Below are 19923 nucleotides of genomic sequence, written 5' to 3'. Positions count from 1 at the left end.
ACTCTAAGACCTTACTAGGCCTTTCTGAGGGTGAGCTCCCAGATTGTGGTCACTCCCAGAGGCAGGTTGTAGGCCTCATCAGGCCTCCCTGAAGACCTGCTGTTAAATTCTAAGGTAGTAGGCCCCATCAGGCCTCCCTAAGGTGTTCCTGGGATCCAGTCATCTAAAACAGTTAAGCACGAATTGCAAACAGGTAGCAGGCCTCTCCAGGCCTCCCTAAAGGCTGATTATCTGGTAGTAGGCCTCAATAGGCCTCCCTTGAGAGCGAGTTCCTTAATCAGGATGCTCGGATAGCCTGCGTAGCTTGACTGTCGACTAGTAGGCCTCAATAGGCCTCCCTGAGGGTGAGCTCCCAGGTTGTGGTCACTCGAACGAGGTAGTAGGCCCCATCAGGCCTCCCTAAGGCGTTCCTGGGATCCAGTCATTTGATACAGTTAGCACGCATTGCAAACAGGTAGCAGGCCTCTCCAGGCCTCCCTGAAGGCTGGTTATCAGGTAGTAGGCCTTAATAGGCCTCCCTTGAGGGCGAGTTCCTTAATCAGGATGCTCGAAAAGCCTGCGTAGCTTGACTATCGGGTAGTAGGCCTCAATAGGCCTCCCGGAGGGTGAGCTCCCAGATTGTGGTCACTCGAACAAGGTAGTAGGCCCCATCAGGCCTCCCTAATGTGTTCCTGGGACCCAGTCATTTGAAACAGTTAGCACGTATTGCAAACAGGTAGTAGGCCTCTCCAGGCCTCCCTGAAGGCTGCTTATCAGGTAGTAGGCCTTAATAGGCCTCCCTTGAGGGCGAGTTCCTTAATCAGGATGCTCGAAAAGCCTGCGTAGCTTGACTGTCGAGTCCCAGATGGTGGTCACTCGAACGAGGTAGTAGGCCCCATCAGGCCTCCCTGAGGTGTTCCTGGGACCCAGTCATTTAGCACGTATTGCAATCAGGTAGTAGGCCTCTCCAGGCCTCCCTAAAGGCTGGTTATCAGGTAGTAGGCCTTAAATAGGCCTCCCTTGAGGACGGGTTCCTTAAACAGGATGCCCGACTAGCCTGCGTAGCTTGACTGTCAAGTAGTAGGCCTCCATAGGCCTCCTTGAGAAAACAAGGGTAACCTCAGCAGGCGGTATTGCTGTCAGGTAGTAGGCCTCACTAAGGCCTCCCTGAGGACGGAGTCCCGAGCCTGGATGCTTGGGTTTCCAGCATGGCTTGCGGTTAGGTAGTAGGCCTCTATAGGCCTCCCTGGAATACCCGCTATCAAGTAGTAGGCCCACAGGGCCTCCTTGAAGTTGAAGTTCCTGAGCTAGGCACTTTGATTACCAGTTCTCTGTGAGAAATTGTGGTAGTTGGGCTTACAGCTGGAGGTTACTCGCCAGGCAGGCTCAGCTGCTCCCCTCTATGAGGGTCGTCTATGAGTGCTCAGCCGCCTGAGCCTGGTCAGACGGTCGTAGGCCTCTCATGAGGCCTCCCTGTTAGATCAGTCATTAAGGCCCTTTCGGCCTCCCTACTGCTTTGAAACACAAGCACCTGGTAGATCCTTGATTTGAGCAGGCAGACTCCCCTCGATAGCAAGGGTTGAAAAGCACTACGCTGAGTGTTGCTCTCTTGGATAACCCGTCTCTGAGTTCCGGGCTAAGTAAGACTGCCTGTGTTTCAGTCCCTTAGCTTGGACGCCCCTTGGGCACCATCCAGAGGCTCTGTTTGAACAGACAGGGTTGGCTAAACCGAAGTGTCCATAACACTTAGGGCACCAGGTCAGGCCTCCCTGGTGGCACTCGGGAGAACATTTCCCGAGTAGTGACTGGCTGGGGTTCCTTCGGGTCCCCTAGCCACATTCCCTTGAAGGGACCCCTTCTTTGGAAGTAGTGGTCCCGGGCCTTCAAGCTGTCTAGATGGAACTCCACGCAGTGCGTTAGGGTTCCGTTTAGTTGTATAGCTTGGGCTATGACCGTAGGGAGTGCTGTCACTGTCAGCCCAGGACCTGAGGGGGAATCGCTCAGGTTTTTTCTATGAATTACTTGAGTTGACAGTTGTCACTGCCAATGGGCAGACACTCCCCTCAGCATGGCGGCGTTGGTATATCGTTCCCCATAGCGTCAGCTAGACGCAGCGAGAGTTCCCTTTCGAAAGGGAACGTCTAAGGTTACGTATGTAACCTCTGTTCCCTGAGAACAGGGAACGAGCGCTGCGTCGCGTTGCCATGCTTCAGGGCCTATCTGCCATACAGTCCCTTCAGACGAGAAGATGTGTATGTGTTGGCACGGCGCCCTTTTATACTTCCGGGTCGCACGTTGATGACGTCATGGGCTGACGTCGGTCAAAGACTTTGCCGTGATTCGATAGTAGCTTCAGACACCAGTCACGCCGAGGGCGTTCCCCATAGCGTCAGCTAGACGCAGCGCTCGTTCCCTGTTCTCAGGGAACAGAGGTTACATACGTAACCTTAGACGATCTATCTATCTATCTATCTATCTATCTATCTATCTATCTATCTATCTATCTATCTATCTATCTATCTATCTATCTATCTATCTATCTATCTATCTATCTATCTATCTATCTATCTATCTATCTGTCTGTGTGTCTGTCTGTCTGTCTGTCTGTCTGTCTGTCTGTCTGTCTGTCTGTCTATCCATCTATTGTCTGTCTGTATGTCTGTCTATCTCTCTATTATCTGTCTGTCTGTCTGTCTGTCTGTCTGTCTGTCTGTCTATCTATCTATCTATCTATCTATCTATCTATCTATCTATCTATCTATCTATCTATCTATCTATCTGTCTGTCTGTCTGTCTGTCTGTCTGTCTGTCTGTCTGTCTGTCTGTCTGTCTGTCTGTCTGTCTGTCTGTCTGTCTGTCTGTCTGTCTGTCTGTCTGTCTGTCTATCTATCTATCTATCTATCTATCTATCTATCTATCTATCTATTGTCTCCTTATTATCTGTCAACCCTGTTACCATAATCTTTTTTATTTCCTTGTGATGATAATGAACAAATACATAAATAAAAGACAAACAAGTTTTAATTATGAAATCAGCATAGTTTCATAAATTGAACATGAAAGGTTTTAGCATCTTATGTTTTGCTATGTTGAATGATCTTAAAATCCCCTCAACCTCATTGCAATGATTGTATGAAAAACAATTGATAAACTAAAAGTGAAAATTTGCATAGATTTGAGCATTCAGATCTCTTTTTGAGAAACACACTGTAGTTTTCTGACTTTAAACACAAGGCTTGTAGTGTGAAATTAAACTGTGACACTGTCAATCCTGTTACCGCCAACCGTAGAGAAGGAATTATATCCCCCGACCTACATTAAACTGAATTAATTTAGCATGAGATGTCGCAGTGTCAGTTTTTTAACACTTAAACGCATTATTAGTCTGACAGAAAGTTTTATAAAAGTACAACAACAAAAAAACAAAGAGAACGAAAATCAAACTGGTCAGCAAGCACCTGTTTCAGAATAACCTTTAAAAATCCTGATGTGTCATAATCAAGCACAAAAACAAACACAAACTCATTTTCAGGGAGGAATTGCTATCTGCTTTCAAGATTTATGCATACATAAAAGAGCCTGGCAGTCAAGGGCTCTGTGTGTGTTTGAGGGAGAAGAGAGAGATGTTAGGCCTAAATTAGATCCCTCCCATGTCATATATCCATATTTGCGAGTGAAGGTGATAGAGTTGATTTATGCTGAAATGTCTTCCCAGTGTGGTACCGGCTCATGTACGACAAACATCACGCTTTGCCTCAACCTACAGTGCAATGCATCAGGACTCATTCGGCAGGGTTATGTGATTGTTTATGTAATTTAGTAACAGATTTGGATGTATTATATACAAGGCAGCATTTTTCTTCACAAATGTGGCGTGAATATGATACAATAATGTGATTTCCCTTTCAGCTCTCAGAACTGGTGCTCAGTGCTCTCAATCAGAATCTGGTTCTGTTCACACTCAGACCAGGAGTCCAGATCACGGTATACGCTGCCCATTTATCAGCAGGTAATGAACTGTAATCAAACACTGTTGTTCTAAATATGAACCAGACAAGACTTGCAACTTGTAGGAATAGTTCTCCTAAAGATGAAAATGAATCATTGATAAGGAACAATTCTAATATAACATTGGTCGTATTGTTAATATAATATAAATCTTTGAGTTGTGTGTTTTGTTTATTAAAAGGAGGTTGGGAAACATGCCAGACTGTGTGCACTGACAACAGCTGTCTGCCTTATTTTTCCCCTGTGTCTAGCGCCTCTAGTGGACACAAGTGAGAATCACAGCGGCTCAGCTATGCTCATGCTCCTCTCTGTGGTGGTGGTGGGTTTAGCAGTGTTCCTCATCTATAAATTCAAAAGGTACTGTTATCCATTTTTAAAACCTCAACTTGGATCATAATGTATGTATTTGCAGTGTTTTTTAATTTTGTTAAATGTCTAGTGGAAAATATTCAGTTTGTGAAAGATTGAAAGGCAAGTTATTTAACCTGTTAGCCAGCTTTAAAAAAAAACTAAAATCCCAAGAAATGGCATACCCAAACTAAAGCAGATACGGTTCATTAATCTTTTGCACTAAACGTTTGCATTTGAAAGCAGACACTTGGCAGTTTACTGTAAAGTCAAAATTAATTATTTTCATAATAATTTTTGTTGTTGTTGCTATAACCAGGGTATCTGCAGGTTTCACCAAGTCAAATTTAAGATTTTTAAAGACCTTTTTAAGACCATTATGAATTAAATTTAAGACCTATATTACACAATTAAAATCACAAAATTATTTCCTCATAGCTCAATCCCACCAGGATTTCACTATATTATATGATTTTTTGTGATTTATGTGAGGTCAAAATGACTGATTTTGGGGTGGTCATTTCCAGAAATTAGCTTTTTCTTTTTCATAATTAGGATGTCACATTTACCATATTATTATGTTAGATGCAATGCACAATAGTCACGCATGACAATAAAACAAACAAAATGTATGAATCTTGTTTGGTATTACAAAAAAAAGGCTGGTGCTGTGCTATGCTATCTAGCTTTAATAACATGATCGCTTTGGGTGGGAAATATGACCAAAAATATAAATCACAGCAATAAGCAATTGCTTAATATAGGTAAAAAGTTCTCAAGTAATTAAGTAATCAAGTTTTTGCTACAAAAAAAAGCCAAGCAGGTGTCTGCACCAAGTGTGCCTCACGCATCCTGAAAAGTGAAGCCAAAGCGTCTCAATCGCCCCCAGGTGGTTGGTCCCAGTATAGCTCATAAACCCTGCCCACTCCATGTATTCTAATGGGATGCAAGAGAAACTAAACAATCAAATTACACTTTAAAAAAAAATGTCCAAAGAAGGTTTCTGTCATTTTCGGTAGTTTTTATTCAAGTTCAAGTGTTCGTTTTTTTTAAATACGTTTTTTTTTTGTTAGTTATTTGATGCTATAAAAACGGGGGTGTGACGTTATGATTGACAGCTTCACCGATCGAAGTTGATACTGAGGCACCAACTGATTTGTTTAGGAGTTTCAGGAGGAGATTGGAGCGTTAGCTTTAAAGGGGGGGTAAAATGCTGTTTCATGCATACTGAGTTTTTTACACTGTTAAAGACTTGGATTCCCATGCTAAACATGGACAAAGTTTAAAAAAATAAGTTGGACGTTTGATAGAGTATTTTTGTGCCAAAAATACTCCTTCCGGTTTCGCACAAGTTTCAGAAAGTTTTTTCTATGTGAGACATCAAATGGGGTGGAATTTCCTTATACGGGTCCTAAGGGCACTTTTCCCGGAAGGGCGCACGCACCCACAGACCAGAGCGAGAGAGCGAAAGCAGTACGCCCATCAAAGCGCTTTGCTCGGCTGCGCTGCAGTCACAGGACTTCACGACATCAACAATGTCACCAAAGATGTGTGTTTTTGGTTGTCAAGGCAAGACAACCCTGCACAGCTTCCCAAAGAAACAACGGTGAATGGGACAGTGGATGGAGTTTGTTTTTTTCGGAGCAGCATCGGAGTTATACAAGTGTTTTGTTTGTTCCCTGCATTTCGGCTGAATTTTATAAGCAAGGCCCAGTTCGACGCCGGATTTTTAGCTCGTCTAATGTTGAAAGATGGAGCGGTCCCAGCGATTAAAGTTCAAGGTCGCGACTCGTGTTTTGGAAGCAGGCGGTGAGTAAAACTGCTTCAAATGTCTGTGTTTTGTTAGCTATCGACTCGTTCATTCAAATAAACACGCACTAGTCTGACGTGCAAAACCGTTCCGCTTGCTACTGCTAACATTAAATCACATATAATAGTCCATAAACCAAATCAGGTCCTCATTAACCACAAGTAAACACACAAATGTTGTAAAACTCGCGCATGACAAGCCGCAAAGCAAGTATAAACTGTTAAGTTACAGTAAGTTACATACCATTGAGACGTCCTGCTGTAGTCGTCGTTGCTGCTTCTCCTCTTCAATTTCAGCCTCTAGATCTGACTCTGGATCATATATGTATGGCTAAATCTGATTGATCTCCATGGTTTATTTAGGATAACGTTTTTTTCCACGTTTAAGGATGTCACAGCTTTCACACACTCTCAACGGAATAGCTGCGCGCGCTCCTGATTCTTTAGCTCCGCCCACACGATACGCCTCCAGCCGCTCGTTTTTTTCCGGAAAGACTCGGTACAGCCTTTCTTTCTTTTATAAATATAATAAAACTAAAGACTTTTCGGAGATATTTAGGATGAAATACTACTCTATAGGTACTTAAGATTGACATGAGATTGACTGAAACTGAGTGTTTCACCCCCCTTTAATATTCCATAACTGTTTATTTCACACCGACATAATGAGTATAAACTGTGGGAGTGCGGGTGGGGTTTTGATATCGCGACACTACTTCCTGCTCTCTACTGCGCAGACTCGGGTCCAGAGGTCACTACTGCGCAGACGCAGATCCCAAATCAGCGCAAGATGCCAGCACCATATTCGGACATTGGCAGCTTCTATAATGGAAGATAGTGAAGGGGCGTCGTCCATCTTTTGTTACCGTCTATGATCTGCACAAGGAATATGAGGCAAATCGTTCTCATTCTCTCAGATCAGCAAGTTTAGGTGTTGTGGCTCAGTTTAGCTCACAAAACCACATAAACCACCGAGCGGATATGTCGAGTGGTGATTCACCCTTACGCTGTTGCAGAACCTTCTTTCTTTTGTCCAAGCGCTCATAACAAATGAGAAATGTCAGTCAATGCACAGACATTATCAATATTTAGCCCTTTGAGTATTTCAAGTTGACCTTTAAGAAATGTTAAATGATTGCACCGTTTCCATCACCGGACTGAGAGAGAAAAGGGCACGAGAGGTCAATAAGACAAGATCTGGAGGCAGCAGAGGGAGATAACAGAAGTGCCAAGAATTTTCCGATGCTTTAATTTGTTCGTACGTAACACAGTCTGGCAGTCAGTGACATTGTAGCTGCCGGTAACTTCCTGAAGGAACATGAGGAACTTTTGTTAATTGTTAATCAGTTCACCCAGAAATAATGATGAAAAACAGCTCTTTTTAATGATTCAGTTGATCTAGTTCACTAAACCCACCAGAACGATTCATTCCTGAATCAAACTGACAAGGTTGTAAACTCAAGTTCTGAACTGACAAGTTCTCAGAATATAAGTGAATAACGAACTAAATATAAAGTACAAGTGGCATGGACTACTTTTAGTGCATTTAGTGCGTTTTTGATGCTTGAAAGCCTCACGTCCTGTTGCTGATCCTGGAGCAACTTTCCAAACAACCAATCAGATTTGAGGGACAAGTTTAGAGTTTTTCAAGTTTAGGCTTATAATCAGGGTTAGGTGCTCCTACATCAGTGTTTCCCTCTGATTTTAGGGATAAGTTATAGGTAGGGTTAGGTTTAGAGGCAGGTATAGGGTTTTGACTACATTTTTGGACAGGAATGTTGTTCCAGGATCAGCTAAATATGTTGGCAAAATCACAGTACAGTTGTGTACAAAAATGACCCGGTAAATTACAGAAAGCTCTGAATAAAAGCATCTGCCAAATGCATATGTAAATGGGTTTAGAGCGACATGAGTGTGAGTAAATAGTGTCAGAATTTCCGTTTCATTGTGTGAACTGGTCCTCTAATGAGGGTGTTATATCACATCTTAATGAGCTGTCCGTTTGTGTTGCATTTTCTTCCTGCTAAATCCCTCTCTGGTCGTGTTTGGCACAATAAATTTGCTTTTGAATCCTCTTAGGCAATGCCCTGTTAAAGCTCTATTCTGTTTTTTTGCTTACGTGACACTCTCCCTCCTTAATGATGCAGACCAAGTCGGATAAAATCACCTCTCTAAAGGGAGGCCTTGATTTAACAGCTCAGTTAGTGAGACTTTTCACACAGAGTGCTTTTTTTTCCTATTCCCGTGTCTTTGTACATTTTTTTCCCTGAGGCAGATCCCAGATTGTGTCTTGTAAATGCAGTAGTCCGCATTCACAAACTATAAACACATGCTTCCTGCGATAAACGACCAGAATGATGTGAATTGCATAGCTGATAATGCCAGGGCCGCTGAAACATTCGGGAAAAAGTGCGGAAGGGCACATTATGAACCTTATCAGCTCATGAATATTAATTAGGTAATGTTTGCCCAGTGAAAGATACAGTAAGTGACGTGTCTGCTAGCCACAGTAGATCACTTGTTGCGTCCCAAGTCGCCTACTTACTATGCCCTAAAAGTATGTACTGTTTTTGGGAAGAAAAAGTACATACTTTTGAGTGTGTTTCAGAATAGTCGGCAAGCTTTCTACTACTTCGTCATAATTGCCCCACCGGTTAAAAATGTCCTGTCAATCATCCTGTCACAGTTAAAATCCTCCACATTTCAATTTAATTAAATTTTCCACAATGCTGTTGCAGATGAAATATAAAGTGGATAACAGTGAATAAATACATTTTTGTCAGGTTAGATACTCATAATTATTCACTCCATCCCCTTTACCTAATGCCGCATTCCAGGCAACCGGTAACCCGTGTTTTTCCAACCTTCTACCCGTGAAAGTGCACTGGAACGGCGGTCAAACACGTGACTTTCCACCCATGAACTCATACTAGATCGATGTACTCCCAGTTACGAGCTCTGACTTCACATGACCCGCAAAACAACAATGGCAGCCCCTACGGATGTGGTGTTTATGGAAGTCCTACACTGTATTTTACAAATAACGTAAAATATGCCAAAAAAAAATCTCGTCCTTCTCCCTCAAATAAGCAAGGAGTAGGCACCTTTTGCGATAGAAATGATTGTAAATGAGCATAAGCCCCGTACGGTCCGCCATGCTTTGTTTACATCTAGCTACCCCAATTCCTCGCGCTCAGGCAGTTTAGCGTGACTTTGCCTGGAACGCTACAAAGTCGTGAGTCGTGGTTTGAAGGCGTGACTCACAGGCTCAAAAACCGACCTGGAACGCAGCATAAACCTCTCTATTTAACTGTCATTCTCATATATCCACCATGTTTGTAGTTTTTTACATGAATTTGTAGTTCTAATCGAATCCTCGTCCAACGGACAACGGATTGTGGTTAGAGAAATCTGCACTTCGGATTCTAACCGGAAGAAGTAGACCATCCGGGTATCTTTGGGATACCCATTTCAATATACTACAATTTGGGACGCACTAATATTTTTGAATACTATTTGGGAGGTATAGTATACGAATTGGGAGGCAGCAATCGTTTACATCTACCTTTTTGTTTTTAATCGGTTAAACTACACATTAAATTACCAGGCAGTTGGCTACAAGTTTTATTTAAAATATCACTTCATATACCGTTCACATTATAAACACTACTGTTCAAAAGTTTTGGTGTCTGTCTGTTTATGTAAATAATAAATACATTTTATTTATAAAATATTTTTTTTTTTGCCTCTTATGCTCACCAAGGCTGCATTTATTTGATTAAAAAAATGCAGTAAATTCAGTAATATTGTGAAATGTTATTACAATTTAAAATAACTTTTTTCTATTTGAATATATCGTAAAATGTAATGTATTCATGTGATGGAAAGCTGAATTTTTGGCATCATTACTCCAGTCTTCAGTGTCACATGATCCTTCAGAAATCATTCTAATGATGATTTAATACTCAAGAAACATTTATTATTAATAATAACAGCATTTATTTGAAATAGAAACATTTTATAACATTGTAATGTATTTACTGTCTCTTTTGTCTATTTTGGTGATCTTCTTTTTTTTTTTTATCTTACTGGCCCCAAACTTTTGCACAGTAGTGTATATATTTAAATGATTAAGATTGCTGAAACGTATAATAACGTATTTCTAACGTAAAGATGAATAAATCATTTCTAAAAGTTGACAAGACCTGTCCCCTTCAGTTATTATGCTTGCTTACCACTTGATAATATCGATTTTGTTTTTCTCCCCCCGTTTCCCTCTGGCTGATTCCCCCAAGCATATCCTGTAGCATCATGGTTTGTTTGCCCATGTCTCATTGTAAATCTTTCCTCAAGGAAGATCCCAGGCCTCCACATCTATGCAGCGATGCAGGACGAAAAAGAGCAAGAAATGATCCAGAGTCCAGTTTCTCCCACTGACAGCACACCCAGCTGCAGCTCTCAGAGAGAGCTGCTCACATCACTGGAACCTCTGGACACAGAGCCCAACACCCAGACCATCGGTGAGTAGCGCTCTCCATCAGATCAGTCCTGCAGCGCCCACTAGTGTTGTAGTGTACTCGAGACCGGTCTTGGTCTTAAAGGGTCATGAAACCCTAAACTAAATTTTCTGAGATTTGAATAGAAGTATGTGTGTTGAATATCATGGAAGACAATGTCACCATCTGTTAGTTTTGATTGTGGGAGAACACTAGTTAATTTGAAACCTTTTCAACTTCCTGGTTTAAATTCGTCTTCATGTCAACGTCATAGGCTGTGACGTTTTCTCGTATATTTCTCTATAGTATGGCGATGACTCATTGGTGTCTCATAATTATTCATGAGACTGCTTGTCCTATGCGAAGACGCATTGCTTAATTCATGACAGCACATGCTTAATTATTCATGACAGCACGAGTTGATAGGCATTTTCCTCTGACTGGCGCTTCAAACAGTGAGATCGCTTACAGTAAGTGAGATACATTAATGGATCAAAAGCGAGTGTTTGTTTTTGCTTTGTATGAGTTTCTGCATTGCATACGTTCTCTTCAATAGATCATGAGTCTACGACACAAACGCGATTCATCCACACTGTGAGTGTAACCGCTCTTTACGGCCATTTAACCGACCAAACGGCTTATAAAAACTCCACAAAATAAGCCTCAAAAGTTACCAAAGGTATGCAACAGCGTGCTCATATATATTTTCGATGCAGAGAACAAATTGCGAATGCATTTAATTCTCCATAGAATTATAGCTGTAACAGGATAAATATGTATTTGTGTTACAGTGAGCTTACAAAACCATGTGGTATATATGTGTTGCGTGTAACTTAATGGTCATTTGTGGGAAGCTTTGATGCTTTTAATGAAAGCGAAATAAAATTGTCTGAATCAGAAGCCACAAAATGCAACTATGTAGTCAAAAAAAAGTAATAATATCAGTTTTGCATGTGAGTATTAACATTTACAATTTTTTTTTAACTCAAAATACATAGATTGAGAAGGGGAACTGTGTACAGTGGGCCCAGAGGCCTGGAGGGCCTATTCACACCAAGTTCACACCAAACACGAATAGAGCGTCAGGAGCGAGGGATTTCAATGTTAAGTCAATGGAAAGGTAGTTGACGTGACGTGGAGGTCCTGGAGCGTGATAGACGCAATTCCGCCTCATTCGTGCGTCGAGTTCGCACGAATGACGCGAATTTGACGTGAATTGAGCGTCTTGCACGAGTGGTGCTTTTTGTGCATTCACACGTTTGAAGCGAATTCGCGTCTGACGCCCTAGTTGAAAAATGTGAACTTTGACGTCAATTTGCGTCGCGTTAACCAATCAGGAGCCTGCTCGCTGCGGTCACGTGGTAAAGTGACGTGATGAGAAATCCTGCATAATTTAAAAATACTACTATTGTGTCACAAAATGTAGTTTTAAGACTTTTTTAGGTGAGAATGTAGTTGTTTAAAGTTCAAATCTGTGGTTTATTTATAAAGAGAGCGCCTATTTTAAAAAAATCATCTTGCGTTTTTGGAGTTGTGAGATCCAGGCGATCACCGGGCGCTCATCGCTCATTAACCCGCCAAGAGCAGCCTTTCCTCGGCCAGTCCTTCTGACATTTGCCACTGGCTCGGATGCCTCTGTAGTGGTTAAACATGAGATAGAATTCGTCTTGTGTAGATCTAACGGGCGATCTTTGGTGTCATATATCTATAATTTGTTGTCTGCCAAATCGTTTTGACTGAGGGCAAAGAGAAGTTTCATGACTTTATTTTTTTAGGATATTTAAATATACATGCAGTGAAGATTATGTAGGTAGTGCGTTGCCTGGACCACATTTGTGTGGCTATTAATGTTTAATATATATTTTTAATATATTATTAAAAATTGCGTTGCGGTAGATGCGATTTTGATGCTCTATTTGCTATTCGTCACCCTGGAATTCGCAATAATGCAATGACCAGTACAGGGAGCCCAGTTTACCTTGAAACACCATTCATTGTCAATCCTGTCGATGATCCTTTTTTTATACCCTAAACAGGCAACGTGAACTGGGAGTTACAACTCATGAAATCAAAACTACATCAAATATTTAAAAAAATCCTTTGGATATGCTTTATTTAAGTCCAGATGAAATAAAAATTGCAGTGCCTGTTTAAGGGTTAAGGAGTCCTGCCTTGGTCTTGTCTTGTCTTGGTCTCAACTCACATTTGGTCTCGGTTTAGGTGGTCTTGACTACAACACTAGCGCCCACTACTGTTACCTTTCCATTTAACACACCTGAAGAGCTTGGCTGGCTACTCAGATTCTCTCTTATACTGAACTCGTAGCTTTGATTCTTGAGGGGAAAAAAAGCAGACACACTTTACCTGTGTCTCGGCTCAGTCTGGGTGTGTTAGGCAACTTCTTGGAAATGGCTTTTGTTGGAAAAGGTTGATTGCAGGGTTGCTCATGCCTATAATAAATCAACACAACAGCAAATGTCATGATGCATTTCAGCTTTTTAGGTGGCTATGAGACATGTTACCACTGGCAATTCACACTGTTTTCCCCCCTCCCAGAATGCATCAAACCTCATCCACGTGTCAAATTCTCATCAGATCTTCCTACATACATCGACGTTTGAACTCTAGACTCCGCCATGTCAAGGACTTTGGTCATGCGGACACAAAGGTTTCAAGCTTTATTCAGTACTTGTGCATGTTGGACATTAACTTTACTGTGCTCTATGAATACTAGAACAAACTTTGTACAGCTTTTTTATATGTCTGTGTATTCAATAAATCATTTTTGATGCTGTTCATTTCTAAAGATGCCAGTGTGTATAAAGTTGGAGGGAAAGGCCAGCATGAAGGGTGGAAAACGAAAAGTATTCTCGGTTAACTGTCTGTTTATTTTTTATCGTTAACAGTGGCAGTACAGTATTCATGAGAGTAAAACATGGACGTGTGACATTTTGGAAGTGTTTTAATAATAAACTGTAACAATATTAATGATTATTGTAAAATGAACCATTTCCTGGGTTTCATTTTGTAAAACTATATTTAGCACATCTGTACTTTACATGTAACACACAAATGTAGGATTTACCACTAATTTTATTTTTGATTTGACTAAGTTTCATGCGATTACACATGAAGCAGGGTTAATGTAGAAGTTTCTCTGAAATATTAAAGTATTATTTTTAATAGTAAAATAAATGATGTATTCCTATGTAGAAATAACTGACTGTTAGTTTACAGATATGCTGTGTAAACTGACTTGATGAGGCCAAGCAGAAGATGATAATCATATACGGTTCTGTCTAGTGTTTCATAAACAATTTTGTATGAAATAATGTGTGCACTCACAGGGGGGTTACATGATTTATTGGTTTATTTTATGATGATTTTTGTTTGTCTTGTTTGCATTTAAATTCAGTCATGTCATACCAAAAGCTGACGGATATGAATGTATGAATGTGTAAGTACGTTTAAATATTTAAGACTTTTTTTTTCCCCCACTTTGCCCTCTTTACATATTAACAGTATAAAATCACAGGGAGGCTACGAGCAGTTACTTGAACTAATGAATTGATTAGCACTAATGAATCAGATATCACGCAATACCAAAATAATGTCACGTTCAGTAGGCATCATCCACTATTACACACGTGCAAATAACAATAACCATATAATTGTATGCAATTTTATTGTTGCCCCATGTCCATGTAAACTGGTATTTTGGTTCAAATCTTTTATTAAAATTGCCATTTGGCTAGCCAAATTAGTCATATTGCAATATGGATAGACTGTTTGTATCCATATTGGAATATGACACCACACCGATCAGTCATAACATTACGACCTAATATTCTGTTGGTCCCCCTTTTGCTGCCAAAACAGCCCTGACCCGAGGCATGGACTCCACTAGACCCCTGAAGGTGTGCTGTAGTATCTGGCACCAAGATGTTAGTTGTGAGGTGGAGCCTCCATGGATTGGACTTGTTTGTTCAGCACATCCCACAGATGCTCGATTGGATTGAGATCCAGGGAATTTGGAGGCCAAGTCAACACCTCAAACTGACCATTTTTGCTTTGTGGCAGGCGCATTATCTGCTGAAAGAGCCACAGCCACCAGGGAATACCATTTCCATGAAAGGGTATACATGGTCTGCAACAATGCTTAGGTAGGTGGTACGTGTCAAAGTAACATCCACACGGATTGCAGGACCCAAGGTTTCCCAGCAGAACATTGCCCAAAGCATCACACTGCCTCCGCCTGCTTGCCTTCTTCCCATAGTGCATCCTGGTGCCATGTGTTACACATGTAAGCGACGCACACACACCCAGCCTTCCACGTGATGTAAAAGAAAGCGTGATTCATCAAACCAGGCCACCTTCGTCATTGCTCCGTGGTCCAGTTCTGATGCTCACATGCCCACTGCTGGCACTTACGCCGGTGGACCATTGTCATCATCCAGCCCCATACGCAACAAACTGCGATGCACTGTGTATTCTGACACCTTTCTATCAGAACCAGCTTTAACTTCTTGAGCATTTTGAGCTACAGTAGCTTGTCTGATTGATCGGACCACACAGGCCAGTCTTCGCTCCCCACGTGCATCAATGTGCCGTGGCCGCCTATGGCCCTGTCACCGGTTCACCACTGTTCCTTCCTTGGAGCGCTTTTGATAGATACTGACAACTGCAGACCGGGAACACCCCATAAGAGCAGCAGTTTGGGAGATGCTCTGACCCAGTCGTCTAGCCATCAGCCCTTGTCAAACTCGCTCAAATCCTTACACTTGCCCATTTTTCCTGCTTCGAACACGTCAACTTTTCGTAAACGACAATGTTTACCCACTAACAGGTGCCGTGATGAAGAGAAAATCAGTTATTCACTTCACCTCATAATGTCATAAAATTATGCCTGATCGGTGTATATTTGCATTTTATTATTTATTCGTATTATTGATATTTACATTTAGCATTGCAACTCATAGTGGGTCAGAGACCACCAATTGAGAACCACTGCATGTCCTCCTGTTTATTATAATGGTGCTGTTACACACATGGCCGAGATCATGGTCCTCGCGTTATCTTTGTCGTCATCTATCCACTACTGATATTTTGCTTCCCATTTCTGCTCTTCTTTCAATATTTGAATATCAAGGTTATATTACAGTCTTTCTATTCTCATACATCAACGAATGTAAATGGAGGTCATCTTTATTACTCAATTGTCAGGATATTGAAGACAGCATGTTTAAAAGGGAATTTTTAATGGGTAATTTGATTTGAATTGTCCTTGTCCGTCACCTTTTGTACACTACCTATAAATACCATGTCACAGCAGTAAAGGGTATTCGTACCAAGACAATTCACAATGGACTTGATACAATCACAGTACAGATTATATTTTCATAATATCATGAGCGGTCTGATGCTGTCTTTGGCAAATGACAGAATGGACGACGATACTCTCAAGTTATGAGTCGAAACTGTCGTTCAAATGAGCGCAGGGCATTGTGGGTAGGGGCTATAAAATGAGCAACAGCAATATCATTAAATTGTTTCTACTAAAAGGCAGATCAATAAAACACAGACTAAATCAAAGTCTGAAGATCCAGACTTAAAAATTATCTGATGGTGGAAGAGAAATACATTTGAATTATTAAACCGAGTTCATTTAGATTGAAGACGGAGATTATATAACTTGTTAAACCACTGGCTATAAAACAAGACACTTTATGAGCTTTGAATGGACAAACTGTGGCAGCCGGGAAATCAAAATCCAGCGCTGCCACTTTACTCTTAAGAGTAAGGAAGATTATTTTTGTAGAAGACGTGTTTTATTACTGTAAAGATTTTATATATCTATATATATAAATATATAAAAAATTGTAGGCGTGTCATGGTTTTAGTTTTTTTTTTTTTTTTTATGTATATATATCTATCTTTCTTTCTTTGACCTCGACTCTGTGCTGTGTGGAATTGTTTCTGTTTGGTGCAATCGTATTTATTAAATGAAATCGGTCCCTGTAATTGTGTTTTGATTTTCTTACAGTATTTGGAAAAACATTATGTAATTTGCTGAAGTAACCTTTAAATCATAGATAATAAAGTATCAATCAATCCAATGGTCTATGCTTTTATTTTATTAATAGGCTTGCAATAATGCCTTTTTTTCATGTGTATGCAACGTTTTATTGATGATTAAAATATAAGAACAATGATATGGTCCAAAAAATTTTTTATTGTTATTGAATGTGTTATTTTTCTCGAAGCTGTATATAATGTATGCTATAGTATTCAAAAGCCTGACCAGAGTTTGGTTTTTTCCAGCTTGCAAGCCAACGGAGAGTTGCTAGACTGCCCTGGCTGCAAATTAGATTTGCTGCCGCTAGGGTGCGTCTAGATTTCTAGGCTACAAGGCTGCATTTATTTGGTGAAAATGCAGTAATATTGTAAAATATTCTATGTGAATATATTTTAAAAACTGATGCAAAACTGAATTTTCAGCATCATTACTCCAATGTGACATGATCCTTCAGAAATCATTCTAATATTCCGTTAAAATTCCGTCATTTTTTTTTCCCGAATTCAGTTTTTTTCCGTTTTCATTTTTTGGACTCCCATTTTAATGGTTAAATTAAAAAAAAAAAATCTGAAATTCTGTGTTGTGTATTTTAATTTTTCTGGCAATCAAATGAAGGCATAAACATTCATTTAATTCATCTTTTAATCATATGAAATTGAACAAACTTTTTTTGTCAAGGAAAGGGCTGCACAACAGAGCTTTGCTGTTAAAATTTAAACATGGAAGAAAAACCCAAAAACGAAATTTTTATGTGTATCTGCTTACTCCCAGGGCATCCAAGATGTATGTGTCTTTGTTTCTTCAGTAGAACACAAATGAAGATTTTTGACTCCAACTGTTGCAGTGTGATAGTCGTATAATGCATGTCAATGGGGATATTTTAGAGTATGAGAGCAATGAGAGTAAAAACACATAGACATATGAATCCTTATTAAACCATGCGGCTCGTGGTGACACATTGATGTCTTAAGACGCGAAACGATCGGTTTCTGCGAGAAACCTCTTATCAGATGAATGTCATCTAGTATTACCAGCGCCATAACTTCCGGCGAATAAGGTCAAAATACTAGCGCGATCAAAGATATATATACATAAATGCCTCATTCGACCGATCCGCGCAGGCACTAATGAGGAATCTATGTATATATCTATGATTGCGCCGGTATTTTGCATGTATTTTGACCTTATTCGCCGGAAGTGATGGCGCGGGGACGGCTGATGCAGAGCCATAGAAAAAAATGAAATAATTTTTAAAATATGGATATTTTTCTTACACAAAAGCATCGATTAGCTTCAGAAGGCCTTTATTAACACCCCGGTGCCGCATGGAGCACGTTATTTGACAGACAGATGCATTTTTTATGCATCAAAAACAGACTTCAAAAACAGAGCAACAATTACTGCTATTATAAAGCTTGGATTAGCCAGGACTTTTGTAATATAACTCAGATTTTATTCGTCTGAAAGAAGAATGTCTTATACACCTAGGATGACTTGAGTCACCGCACCGGTGTGGATGCTGTCATTCGGAATCACATATTCTACTTTTTGAAAGTATGACCAACATAAGAATTTTCACCGGAATATGTCATCTGAACAAGTAAGTAGATAACATCCACTTTTGTTCTGACCAACTAAGGGAAAAAAGCATTGCAAAAAATCGCAATGATCAAATCTAACGATCGCTTATCATTTGTCAAACCGTGCAAATTATACTTTGTTTTCAAATAGTTAAAGTTAAAAACATCAGCATTGTGTAACTAAATTTAATGTGTATTAGGGCTACCTGTAGTTCAGTTTCCATTTCTGTGCAGTCTAATTTTCTAACTGTCATATACCGACAAATTAATGTGGAGTAGAGGTGAATTGTTCCCTCTCATAGCTAGCGCAAAATAATTGATATTTACTATAATGCACATAGCAAAACGAGAAAGGCACAACAAAAAAATTTTACTCCGTAACTGAATTAAACGAACAGTATGCTACAGTTACAAATTTTAACCACTGAAATGTCTTACCTGTCCAGCAGAAAAAAATCAGTCCGTTTTGAACTCCTTCAAAACACGGAGTTCACCTTTCAAAAGCCCTTTTTATTCCTGTTTTCGCATGGGCCCGGTTGCGGTCTCTTTTTTTCTGTAGCCACTCAGAAAGTCCAAAGTCTTTTGCATTTTACAACCAGTTGTCACTGATGATTGTCGTTTGAACCTTTCTGGATCCGCCATCAAATTATATCAAGTACTGTGAGAAAAGGCTATAAATCCCCACACGCAATATAGCCTACTAGCCGGGACTCCTTCTGTGTACAGATGTGACGTAATGAGTTTCCCGCGGAAATCCACCAGTACCACTGGAATTAAAAACATTAATACAAGCTTACCGTTGTAAAACAAGATAAGGTAAGCAGATAGTATTGAAGACTGGCTGTTTATCTACTTGCTCAAAAATATATTTAGGATAATTTTTAACCCAAAAAAGTTACAGAATGCAGCTTAATTTTTTTTTAGTTTTAATAATAATAATTATTATTTTTTAATATTTTTACATTGAGACATAGCTGAATTCTACTGTACAACAGTAATATATTTCTGTCATAATTTCTTCAGGTTAAACCACTTTTATTTTGATGGGTTGCCGTGAAGACCTTTTGAGTTTCGTGTTTATTATATGACGATAGTTTTTCTCAAATGAAACCGTAAAATGCTGATGGAGTGACTCTCAGAGTGGCTCTGGAGATGAAGTTCATGCATTCATGTCATTATATAGTGAGGCGGCAGAGGCTGAAAACAGCGCGAGCGTCACGTGTGCTTCAGTGTGTGTGTGGTAGACGAAACCATGCGTCTGCGGCATTCATTCACACAGAGACACTTAGAACATGCAGGATTCATATTTAAATAGTCTTTTTGTGGTATAATATTCACAGACACTAGTCTATATCGCAATTTGAATTAAGTGTACTGACCTACTTTTGATTCATTCAACCAAGATTTTGACACGTTTTTATGATTGGATTCCACGATTCTGTGTTTTCTGCATATCAAATTTGTAGGGCCCTATAATATGTGCACATTTCTTATCATTATCAGTGATGAAAACAGTTGCGCTGCTTAATATTTCAGTGTAAACGGTGATTTCTTCAGGATTCTCTGAATAGAAAGTTCAAAAGAACACCATTTACTTGCAATTTTTACAACAATATAAAAGTCTTTT

The 19923-nt window shown here is 40.0% G+C and overlaps 1 protein-coding gene across 1 annotated transcript in view; it reads left to right on the top strand.

Annotated features, from left to right (window-relative positions):
* sorcs1 (sortilin-related VPS10 domain containing receptor 1) overlaps positions 1-19923 on the top strand; it is a gene marked incomplete at its 3' end in the record, with an annotated part of 390020 nt that overhangs the window by 332160 nt on the left and 37937 nt on the right. Inside the window, exons 24-26 of the mRNA XM_079813234.1 lie at positions 3889-3988; positions 4239-4344; positions 10498-10664. Coding sequence (XP_079669360.1) covers positions 3889-3988; positions 4239-4344; positions 10498-10664 — 373 coding nt within the window. The remainder of the gene's footprint in view (positions 1-3888; positions 3989-4238; positions 4345-10497; positions 10665-19923) is intronic.

The sequence above is a fragment of the Gobio gobio genome (genome assembly GCF_949357685.1).
Source record: "Gobio gobio genome assembly, chromosome: 3".
NCBI classification, from domain to species: Eukaryota; Metazoa; Chordata; class Actinopteri; order Cypriniformes; family Gobionidae; genus Gobio; species Gobio gobio.
The sequence above is the reverse complement of the archived record's forward strand: the minus strand, read 5'-3'. Positions and strand labels throughout refer to the sequence as shown.